Here is a 12635-nt window from a genome sequence, read left to right as displayed (position 1 = left end):
TTAATAGAGGCCTAGAAGGAAAGCACATGATTTTACCTTCTATGTCCCCACCAAGTCACTTTACCACCACCTCTCCTTCCCTAATGCCAGCCTCGCCTTAGTAACCCTAGCCATCCCTGCTTCAATGCCACGTTGTAGAGGCCCTGGGAGTAAGGATGGAAGGACAGTCGGATCTCCAGTGTGAGTTGTGCTATGGAAGCTATGGAAGCCCGGCAAAAAAGCCACGGAAACCCAAAGTGACAGTGATGAGTACGAGCATGTCAGGGAAGAAGTCAATTATCAGACTTCATTTTCCTCCCTCTAGGCAGAGCTACCATGGAAAAAATGGTAAAAATCAATACAGAGTTTATCCTGGAACCTCTTATTATATCCCCTTTTCCTTAGAATGTTCCATTCTCTCCCAGAAGCCACTTTCTCTCTGATCCAACCTGTCAATCTCCACTTTACTCTTTCACACTCTAAGACAGGCATTTTGGAGAATACTTAGTAAGGTTGCTTATGATACTAAGGTTCTTCTTACTTAATGGAAATGAATACTTTATGTCAAATTAATTGGATTCAAAATAATAAGCCCCAGTCAGTAGAACAGTTTTAGTTGATTGCTTTTGATGTTATAGTTTATAGACTCTAAAATTTATAGAACTTCTAAAAATGATTCATACTATTTCTGGGTAAGGATGGCCCTTCTGTACAAGAGTCCCTTGAGAGCAGGGAGGCACTTAGTGCAAAGCTGAGTGACCGCTACATTCTCGATGCTTTGCACTGTAAATAATGTGTCAGAGTCACCCACCAAAGAGGACCATATCTTCTAACTTCTAGTGGCCTCCATTACCTGCGCTTTCTCATCGCTGCCGCTCTGACCCACCTTCTGTAGCCCCTCACAGTGAGAGCGAGCCCCCCTGTTGGTAGTGTGGTTGGGATGGGGCTGCCAGACCAGCACCTGCTGCCGAGCACTGGACTCTCTCTCTGAGAGTGCACAGAGCAGATTAAGCCCACTTGCTGCCCATCTTCTGTTCTCACCAGGTACTACCAAGTCCCACCCCACCTTTCCAGCCCCCGAGGCAGGGCTCAATGTCCAGGTATCTGCCTGGCTGAAACCGCAGGGTTGCTGGGTGCAGTCATCCTCACCTTCCATATTTGGCAGCTGTGGAGTCTGACCACTGACTGGAAGCTGTGATGTCCTCATCTGGAATGTGGCCTCCGGACATGCCCAGAGGATAGCGGCAGACAGCTAGACAAAGAGACCAAAGGAACAGACAGGGGTGCATTTAGTTTTTATTTCCAGAGTTCCTTGCAAAAAAGAGCACTCATTATTGGCCAGGGAAGAAGATTTAAAACCTTCCTAAGCTCCTCCATGAGTCCACTTTTACCATCCACACTCGATCAGATTCTTCTCTGGAGACCGTGTCTCCAAAGAATTCAAACCCTGCCTTTTGGTTGCCGGTATGACTTTTACAAGTAATGTAATATAATGTGACGATGTGTCTTTTGCATTTGATAACAACCCCAGTGGCCTATCCTGTTCTGCAGTCAGCAGACAGGTGCTCCTTCCCCTTTTGAATCGTAGGTTCTGGAATCTTTGGGGAAGGTTCACACTCACACAGCCGCTCCTTCAAGCTGCCCTTCTTCTCTTTCTGCCACATTTCACACAAATTGTTTAGGGACATGAGTCACATTTATCACTAACCGTCAACAATATTTTTAATTGTGTTTAGCTTGTTCCCCTGCCAGTATTCTAGAATGCAAAGGTTGGAAACAAAGGGAAGGAACAATATTGGGAAAAGATGTCCTTGCTAATAGAAAAGAAGCTGGCGATCACATGATAGGATTTTGCAAGACCAGCGACTTCATAGCAAAAACCTTTACAACTACACACAGTGATTATACATATGGGCTTGTTCAGATGGAATACACAGAAATCAAATCGACTCCATCTGTGGGCAGAAACCATGGAGAAGCTCACGGTGAGCCGCTAAACGGAACCTGCTCGCTATGGCACAGATCACCATTCGCTCCTGTGGAAATCCAGGCTGATATCGAAGAAATGAAAAGAAAGTCCCAAGAGTCCAAAATGACCTTGTGTCTGTCTCACCAGACTTTTGAGAACATCTCAAGAACAGATTTGAAGCATTAATGACAGAATACCCGAAGAGCTGCAGGAGGACATCAAGAACATCCCACATGAATAAAGAAAAAGGCATTAAAAAGACAAAAAATAAAGGAAGATCACAGTGGATTTCAGAGGAGCCTCTGAAACCTGCTTTTAACTATAGAATAGCTAAGGCACATGGAAGAAATGACCAACTTAAAGACCTGAACAGACACTTCAAAGGTCAACTAGAGAAGGCAAAGTAGTATAATAAAAGGTGCCAGTCTTAGACTTGGAAAACAAAAGGAAAGAACACTCAACATATCTTAATCGGAAAGAACTTAAGAAAAAAAAAATCAAGCCTCAAGTTGCAAAATTGAAAGATTCTATGGCAAAACATTGAATTATGCAGAACACATCACAAGAAGACGGAAGGAATAAGTAGTCACTGTACCCAGAGTCTTGCTTGCAGATAGTGAGGAGGACCTGAAGCATGTGCTGATGAAAATCAAGGATTCTAGACTTCAGTATGGATTACAACTCAACCTAAAGAAAACCAAACTCTTCACAGCTGGACGAATAGGTAGCATTTTGATAAACAGAAAAAAATGAAGTTGTCAAGGATTTTGTCTTGCTTGGATCCACAATTAATGCTCATGGAAACAGCAGTCAAGAGATCAAATGATGCATGGCTGAAAAAAGTTTCTTTAAGTGTTGAAAAGCAAGCACATTACTTTGAGGACAAAGGTGCACCTGACCCAAGCCAGGGTGTTTACCATGGCCTCACATGCATGAGAAAGTCAGGCATAGAATAAGACTGGATAACACTTGAACTACAGTGTTGGGGAAGAATATTAAAAGTACTGTGTACTGCCCACCCACCCCCAAAAAACCCAAAACCAACAACAACCAAATCTGTCTTGGAAGAAGTACAAGAATCTCCTTAGAGGTAAGTATGGTGAGATGTTGTTGTCTCAAGTATTTTGTCATGTTGTCAGGAAAGACCAGTCCCTGGAGAAGGACATAAAAAGAGGCTGACTTTGGCAAGATGGGTTAGCACTGTAGCTGCATCAATGGGCTCAAACTTAAGAGCCATTATGAGAACGGCACAGGACCAGGCAGTATTTCATGCGTTGCTATGAGTTGGAAGAGATTCTATGGCACATAATTATTTATTTTGAGCCATTCTGCTATTACACTAAAAGGTAATCGCAGGAGATAAATTTGTCTTAAAGAATGTTTTAGTGCCAGAGTCTTAGGAGGAGTCTTCTGGTTTCTACCATGATGGCTAGATTTTTTTTTTCCTTTTAATAATTTGAGTTCTTCTCCTTTCTATATACTATCAAAAAACATTTAGAAGATATAATAGCATTAAAATTAATGAAATTCTGAGGAATAACTGACAAAAGTGGCAAAACACCCATATACTGAAAATGATATAGCATTGTTGAGATAAGTTCAAGGATCTAAATGAATAGAGCTACAATAATCATTAATCAGAAGATTAAATCATATTTAAATATTCATTCTACTCATTTAAATGCTTATTCTACCCAATCAAGAGCTCAGAATGCTTTTTTCCTAAAAACAAACAAATTATTCTAACTTCAAATGAAAATACAAAGATCCAAGAATAGTCCAAACAAATTTGAAAAATAAAAAAGATCAAAGTGCGATGTTATTAATTGAAATGTGTGCCTCAAAATATGTGTTGTAAACACTTACCCTCATAACCGTGGATATAATTCCATTTGGGAATAGTTTTTCTTTGTTATGCTTAATAAAAAAAAAAACCCCTCAAACTCCCTGCCACTGAGTTGATTCTGACTCATAGTGACCCTACAGGACACAGCAGCGCTGCCCCTGTGGGTTTCTGAGACTTCCCATCTGTACAGAAGCAGACAGTCTCCTCTTCCTCCTGTAGAGCACTGGTGGGTTCCAACTGCTGACCTTGAGATTAGCCGCCAGGACTCCTGGTTTGTTATATTAATGAGGCAGTATTGTAAGTGAGGCAGTACTGACAAGTCTGAAATCACTCCTTTAAGATATGAAAGAGCAGATCCAGCAAGAAGGCACAAATGGAAGGAAAGATGCAGGCCGCATGGTTAGCAGGGGACCCAGAAATAGAAGCTGAAAAGAGGCAAGGACGTTCTTCCACAGCTGACCAACAGAAAAAGAGAGTCTGCCTCTAGAGACAGTGCCCCACGTGTAGACTTTCAGTCTCCTGTGAGGAAATACATTTCTGTTCTTTAAAGACATTCACTGGTGGTATTCCTTTTAGAGGCAGCATGAAGAAATTAAGACTTGAAAGGATTGACACGCTCAGAGTTTTTGATGCTACAGGAATTAAGACAGTGTGGTATTAAAATAGACAAATATGTATAAAAATGTAGTGTTAAAAATAGACAAATGTGTCCGTGGAACAGAAAAACGTCAAGTAGATCCACACATGCATGGACAATTGACTTTGAACAAAGATGCAAAGCCTATTTGTTAGCGAAGGTTTTTTTTTAAACAAGTGATGTTAAAATAATTCCAACTCTCCCTCAAAACCACATAGAAATTAACTCAAAATGGATCATAGACCCAAATATAAAAACTATAAATCTTCTGAAAGAAAATCATTGTGGCCTGGGGTTAGGCAAATATTTCTTAGATACGAAATCAAAAGAATGATCCTTATAGAAATTACATTGATAAACTGGGCTCCATAAATATTGAAAACTTCTGTTCTTCAAAAGGCACTGATATATATATAGATCATAGATATATGAATGGATTTTAGGCTCACACTTAATTCTATCCCCAACCTGAGAACAATTAGCTCTTATTACATGATCCTGCTTGATGCTCACACTCCAGAAGAGATCATTGAAGATATGGGTGCTGTAGCAAATGTGGAGAAAAAAACTAGATGGTGCCTGGCTATTAGAAAGAATAGTGTCTGGGGTCTTAAAGGCTTGTCTTTTAACAAGAAGACATCTGAGCGAGGCTTCAATTGGGCCCACAGGGAAGAAGCACACCGGACTATGTGACCCAACGAATGTGAATGGGCAAAATCCAAACTCAAAGGAGAAAATGGTATCAGAGCTTAAATTGTGAACACTCAATTTGCAGAGAGCTATCTAAGAAAGTTGAAGTCCAAACTCCATTCACATGGTCCACACATAGATAAACCCTCCAGTGAACTCCCTCTGACCACAGACCAAGGGGATAAATAGCCTTGTATCATGCCGAGTACGGTGGGTTTTTTGTTTTGCTTTTCAGTATTTTGTTTTCTATGTTTTTCTGTATATGAAACCCAGGATGGTAGAGCAAAGGGTAGTGACTCCACATATAGTCCCTGTGGCTAGGAAGTTTCAGGGAGCTGGGGAGTTGATGACAGGAGTACAAGAAAGAGGGGGATGTTCTGAATTGATTGTGGATGATTGCACACCCTTATTGATATGATTGAACTATTGAATTGTGTGATATGTGAAATATATGCCAATTCAACTGGTTTGTTTGTTTGTTGGTTTTCAAAAAAAGAACACTAAAAGAAGTGGCCATCTAAGGTGCAACCATTGGCCCTTCCCTGTCCAGAGCAAAGAAGAAATTCAAAGACATGCAGAAATAATTAGTCCAATGGACTAAGCATGTGAACTTCAGCCTTCAACATTTTGAGACCGGAAGCAGTAGATGACGCCTACACACCACAGCCAACTACTTTGAATGGAATTGCATTAGAAGAGCGTGATAGAGTAGGAGAAAAATGTCGAGCAAATGTAGATTCCTGTCTGACAGCTTTGAAAAAAGCCAAACTAATTTTCGTGGAGTCAATGTCAACCCCTCTCGGAGCCTAAAGGGAAGGCTAACGATCAGCCGAAGGTTCCATAAATGGTAGGATTATGCAAAAATCAGATGCAAGCAGCACTGGAGAGCAATATGAGCACACTTTCAACTGGAACACATCTGTATGTCCACTGCATTTTATAAGCTAGACATGGTCAATAATTGAACATGAGAACATGACAATACTTTGTCTACCCTTATCAAATGTAACATTTGCTTATTAGAGGTATGTGTTAGACAGGGTTCTCTAAGAGACAAAACCAGATTGCTAATAATTTTATATATTTATAAAGATAGATAGATAACACAAGACATGAACTGTTAAATTATATACAGATAGATAGATATATAATACAAGAAATGAACAGTTAAAATTATAAAGCAGTACAAATGGCTCAGTGCAACTCACTCCCGTAAGAGAGTTGTGAGACACTGGCAGTCCTTCAAGTCTTGAAGGCTGCCAGGTCATCCTCTATAGAGAGATTCAGGCTATCCCGCCTAGGCAGCAAACAGCAAGGCAGGTCACCAACAGTCAGCTAGGTCACCAACAATCAATCCCCAGTTCAAGAGATGTAAATACCAATTGTCTTTGAGTCTTAAAGGGACCTCAAAAAACAGCGATACATTCCATGAGTCAGGTGTCCCACAGGTAGCATAACTTGCAAATTGAGGCACAGAACAAGCAAGGCAGCTGGACGCTGGTCTGATGATCAAAGAGCAAGAGACAAGGAAGGCGAGGCTCACCGAGCCATCCATCTCTCCGCCCTTCAATTAATCCCACTGTGTTTATCGGCCAGGCTGGCACAAAAACTACCTCAAGGTAGTAGTTACGTCAGATAGCCAATGTGTTTGAATCTCAGGTGCAACTCTGAACTTTTTGGTACGGAAGTATCAAATTATCAAGTTTAATCTCTCTTAGATGTAAAGTTGAGGTGAGCATTAAGGATGTGGAAATACTAATCAAGGATGTTGATGGAACCAAAATGGCCAATAGCAAGACCAATGTACATTTCAAAAATCACACATGGGACTTATCCCTGGTTTCTGCTGAAACTGTAGTCTAAGTAAAGGCTGACTCAGGCCCCTTCGTTGGCATTATCCTGTATGGCGCTGAGTGTGCCAAGTGTTTTAATTCCTGGCATCATTGACTAATGGGACAAAGAGAAGCTTCCAGAGGCCTTCAACGTGGGCGATGTGCCCCAGTCCAGTCCATAAGAGCACTTGAATTTTCATTGGGGACACAAGCCCAGCTAGTAATAAAATGAGAACCCTGCTTTTCCTTTCAGGAGGAAGATGAGGCTGTCTACTCCTGCAGAAGCTTAAAGTATTGGAAACTCCCAGGGCAGTTCTTCTCTGTTTTATAGGGGTGCTATGAGTCTGAAGTGACTCAATGGCAGTGTTTTGTTTTTTGAAGTTTTGTTTTTGTGTTTTCCTTTGCCATTGACGCCTCAAGGGCCTCCTGGGAGGAAGCCTGGATGGGCACAGCACACAATCCTGGATCCTTTGACAATGTCCATATCATTGTGCCCAGATGCCAACTTTTCCTGTAAAAATGGAAAGAGGAAAGTGCTTGCCTATTCTTTACCCTCATACAATAGCCCTACATGACAGGCAGGACATGTCCTATTATTCTCAAATGATACATGGAAGCCAACTGAAATCCCACATCTATTAAGTGGTAGGAAATTGACTTAGATCACATCTCTGAGTTCTGATCCATGTTTTTCCCAATACACAAGGTTGCACCTCCCCCGCTACTTTAAGGGAAAGAACCCACAAATTTTCCCTCAGTACCCCAGCTGCCGACACTGTTGCCGATCTTTCATCACTTCTGAAACTAGAATTTTGTTCAAGGACCCAATTTAATCTCCAACCTTATCTTCAACATTTCTTTAAGGCAATACATCCTTATTAGCTTATTGCTTTCCAAGCCCATGGTTTCTGTTTGGTTTTTAATTAAACAGTGCTGGGACACAGCTCACTTGCGTCAAGTCAATTCTGACTTCTAGTGGTCCCATAAGGCCATCTAGAACTGGCCCTTTTGGTTTCTGAGGCTGCAAATGGTGACAGTGGCCTCTTTGTTCTCCCAGAGAGGCTGGTGGTTTCAAATTGTGGTCAGTAGCCCAATGCATTTCATACTATGCCCATGGGCTCCTTAATAAACAAGGCAGTCCCATTTGTCAGAGTTTATGTCCAAGTGGGGGTCAATAGACAACAAGAAAATAAAAATAAATATAAATGCTAAGTGCTCTGAAGAAACACCAAGTAAACGAAGAGGGCAGGTGCTCTTTTAGATAGAGAGATCAAGGCAGACCTGTCTGATAAGGTGACTTCTAAACTGAAATTCAAGTAGAGAAGACAGCAGTCATGTGACCTTCTGAGGGGAGGATGCTTTATGCAAAGGGAACGCGAAGTACAGAGGCCCTGAGAACGCGCTGGGTTATTTGAGGGATAACAAGTACACCAGCATCCCTCTTTCGCAGTGTAATTAATTGTATGCAACTAAAACCTTTCCACGGGAGAAGAGCACCAATTCCCATAATCTCTCCTTCCTCTGACAGCTGTTATTAATGTTATCTCTATAGCATCTGATACTTAAGATGCAAGACATAATTACCTGTGTGAAATTCCTATCTTCTGTACAAAAGACAAACTTTTTGAAAAAGGAGGTTGTGGCTTATTCCCTCTTTTTCTCAATACACATTTGGAGGGAAAAGAGGTGCTCAAAATATTTACTGTGTGGGGGGGGGGAGGGTAGAGTAGGTAGACTTTGGTATTACCAAAAAATTAAAAATAAGAACTAACATCTAAAATCTAGATTCCCTCCATCTCGCTCTCTCAGTCTTTCCCGGTTTGGCTTCCCAGGGCTCCTCGCTGCTCCCGTAGGACCCGCGTATGCCCTTTAGGTCACGTTATTTGGTAACGTAAGAGCCTTCAAAGGGTCAAGGAAAGAGAAGTGGAACACCGTATATCGCACTCGACTGTCTCTGCAATCTGGAAGTATCCCACAAACAAAGAGTAAATCATAGTCTAATTGGCATTGATTTCCCATTGTTAGAGGCATGTAAAGAAATGATGTGTTAAAGTCAGTGGTTTCTTAAATTTGATGAAATCCAGTAATAAGAGTACCCACCTTATGTCAGGCGATGCGCTAAGAACTTTCCCACACTTTAGTCTATGTTGCTCATGAATCACCCATTTTACAGGCCAGTTTTTTAAAATCATTTTATTGGGGGCTCTTACAACTCTTGTTATAAACCGTACATCATTTGTATCCAACATATTCGTAAATATATTTAATTGTTCTTTTATTTAATTGAACAATTGGAATGTTTTTATTATTATTATTGGGTACTCTTACAACTCTTGTGACAATCTATACACCAATTGCATCAGGCATGTTAGTGCACTTTGCCTTCATTCTGTTCTAGACATTTACTTTCCATTGAGCCCTTGGGATCAGTTCCTCACTCCCCACTCCCCCAGCACTTGTGGCCCCTGATAGATTGTAGATTGTTAATTATTTTCAAATCTCACACTGACCGCTGTCTCCCTTCCCCTCTGGTTTCTGTTCTTCTTCCCCCTGGATGGGAGTGTGTAATTATGTGCCATTCATTTTGATTGGCACCTCCTTCCCTCCCCACCTGTCCCCCCTTCCCCCTACCCTTTTGGTATCTCTATTTCCAACCCCGTTCCTGGACTCCATGTGCTGTGAGTTTTATCTCTTGCCTCTACCTATGTACATGCTCCTCAGGACAGACTCTAACTCCCTAGCCTGCTTCCCTCTTAAACTTCACAACCGCTGAAAATCAAGACTTCAGTTCCACACCTGGTTCTACAGAGGATACCAGGTGGGACCTGAGCAACCTCCTCACCCTCTTTAGGTCTCAATTTCCTCATTTGGAAAGCTAGATGAGATGTTTTCTATGGTAAAGCCAATCGTTGGACCAATTGCTGGAGAATCACCTGGATAGGTTTTAAAGCACAGCTTTGTGAGCCCCGCAGCTAGGGAGTTTGCTTTCATACATCTGACATTGAACTAGAAACCTGCCTGTTTGTGCGTCCCCTGCCGAGGCTACACTCTCGCTTGGGAACCAATGAGCCCGAGTCCTGTCCAGCGTGTTGACACGATGCTCTTTGAGGGCATGTCAGGGATCCCGAGCGTACATGTTCGCAGTCTCACGGGGCTCTGATTCCTGGTTATACCGATTCACTAGAGCGTGAAAATAATGAGAACCCTGTCTGCTCGGAATCTCTGAAGTGAACCAGAAACGAACATGAGGATGGCACAGAGTGAGTCATGACAGTGTTGCCAAAATGCTTCCCCACCAAGTCATGCTCCTCCTCTGAGCAGCAGCCAGGCAATTTCGACAAAGTTGCTCTTGCTGCTACAGCTGCCTGTACGAAACCTTTGAGGAGGCTTTATGTCCTGGATCCAGGAATCCTCCTTATTCTGTGTCCTCCCTGAACCCATCAAGGGACTTCCCATCTCTAACAGATGGAAAAAAAAATGAGTAAAGGAGATGAAAAACAGAGAGAGAGAGCAAGTATCCCACATACAATGTGATAGCAAAAGAGTACCAATTCCCATCCAAAGATTCTTTGCTTTTTTAATCAGATTGAATTCACTCAGCATTGTGCTAGATAAGTAGTCTTTCCCATCTCCTTACAGAAGGATTTCGGGGAGGAGATGAGCCAGTCAGGGTATGATGTAGCATCGATGAAACATACAACTTTCCTCTAGTTCCTAAGTGCTACCCACCCCACCCCCCGACCACACTATCATGATCCTAATTCTACCTTGAAAGTCTGGCCAGACCAGAGCATGTACACTGTGTACACTGGTACAGATAGGAACTGGAAATACAGGGAATCCAGGGCAGATGATCCCTTCAGGACTAGTGGTGAGAGTGACAGTACTGGGAGGGTAAAAGGAGAGTGGGTTGGAAAGAGGGAACTGATTACAAGGATCTACATATATCCTCCTCCCTGGGGGATGGACAACAAAAAAGTGGGTGAAGGGAGACGTCAGACAGTGCAAGATATGACAAAATAATAATTTGTAAATTATCTAGGGTTCATGAGGGAGGGGGGAGCAGGCAGGGAGGGAAAAAATGAGGAGCTGATGCCAGGGGCTTAAGTGGAGAGCAGATGTTTTGAGAATGATGAGGGCAATGAATGTACAAATGTGCTTTACACAATTGATGTATGTATGGATTGTGAGAAGAATTGTATGAGCCCCTAATAAAGTGATTTAAAAAAGAAAGATAAGTATTTCTTCCTTAATCATGATTTAATTCACTCAGCATTTTTTTAGATAAGCAGTCCTTCCTTAATCATGACTGGATTCACTTAGCATCATGTTAAATGAGTAGTCCTTCCTTAATCATGACTGGATTCACTTAGCATTATGTTAGATGAGTAACAAGGAACACTCATTCCCAGGTCCAACAGCAGCAGCATCACCTGGGAGCTTGTTAAAACATGCACTCTCAGCCCCCAACTTATCTGAAAGTACCATGGAATGTCAAAGAACAAACGAATCTATCTTGGAAGGAGTACAGTACAAATGCTCCTTAGAAGCAGGGATAGCATGTACTTTGGACATGTTATCAAGAGAAACCAGTCCCTGGAGAAGGACATCATTCTTGGTAAAGTGGAAAGGCCGTGAAAAAGAGGAAGACCCTCATGCAGATGGCTTGCCAGTGTGGCTGCAACAATGTGTTCAAACTTAAGAACAATTGTGAGGCTGGCTCAGGACCAGGCAGTGTTTCATTCTGTTGTACACAGGGTTGCTATGAGTCAACGCCAACTGGACGGCACCTAACAAAAACAACCCATCCAAGACCCATTGCCACCATCACTCAATACCAACTCAGAGCCATCCTATATCACAGAGAACAACTCTTCAAATCTTTACAGGAACAATCTTTTCTTCTCTCTCCCCTACCTCCCCACCCCCAACCATGAAGCTGCTGTTGAGTTTGAACCATCAACCTTCGGTTTAAAAGTTCAATGTCAAACCTACTATGCCACCTAGACTCCTTTCATCCCATCTATCAAATAAAAATTCTGGGAGTAGGTAGGGCCTAGTGATTGTGATTTACACTCAAATTTGAGAACTAAGAGAATGAGAGGGTTGAATGAGACTTCAATCCTTCGCATAGAGAAAATGCTCAAGAAATAGTCCCCCCTCTGCCCATCCATCATCCAAAGGTCTTAAACCAGTTGTGTGTGGTCAACATAGTATTAAAAGCATTGGTGGAAATTTGAAGGACTCTCTATAAATCAAAATGGTGATTCTTAACCTTTCTGCGTGGAAACCAATGTAGAATTCTTGAAGAAAAAAAAACGTTCAGGAAAGGTCAATAACAATAGCAGTAGCGACACATAGTTGTCCTTGAGGCAACCCCAACTCATGATAACCTCACACACAAGAGGATGAAATGTGGTCCATTCCTGCCTCATCAACATGCTGCCATGTTCAAGTCGATTGTGTGTCTATTTTGCCATTTAATCTCTCCAGGGTTTCCCTCACAGTCCCTGGCTCTGTACTCGAACTGACATCCTCTTCCAGCAATTGACTTCGCTTGATAGCAAAGCCAAAGCAAGCAAGTTAGATAATGTTCTATTGTGATCCATAAAGTTTGAATGGACTGATTTTGGAAGTAGAGCACCAAGCCTTTCTGTCAGTCTGGAAGCTCTGCTGACCCTG

The 12635-nt window shown here is 42.0% G+C and overlaps 1 protein-coding gene across 1 annotated transcript in view; it reads right to left on the bottom strand.

Annotated features, from left to right (window-relative positions):
* Nucleotides 1-12635, bottom strand: part of DDR2 (discoidin domain receptor tyrosine kinase 2) — a 202527-nt gene that overhangs the window by 60958 nt on the left and 128934 nt on the right. The window contains exon 4 of the mRNA XM_075564177.1: nt 1129-1231. Coding sequence (XP_075420292.1) covers nt 1129-1231 — 103 coding nt within the window. The remainder of the gene's footprint in view (nt 1-1128; nt 1232-12635) is intronic.

This window comes from Tenrec ecaudatus, chromosome 1, assembly GCF_050624435.1.
Source record: "Tenrec ecaudatus isolate mTenEca1 chromosome 1, mTenEca1.hap1, whole genome shotgun sequence".
In the NCBI taxonomy this organism is placed as follows: Eukaryota; Metazoa; Chordata; class Mammalia; order Afrosoricida; family Tenrecidae; genus Tenrec; species Tenrec ecaudatus.
This window is presented reverse-complemented; position numbering and strand designations above follow the sequence as displayed.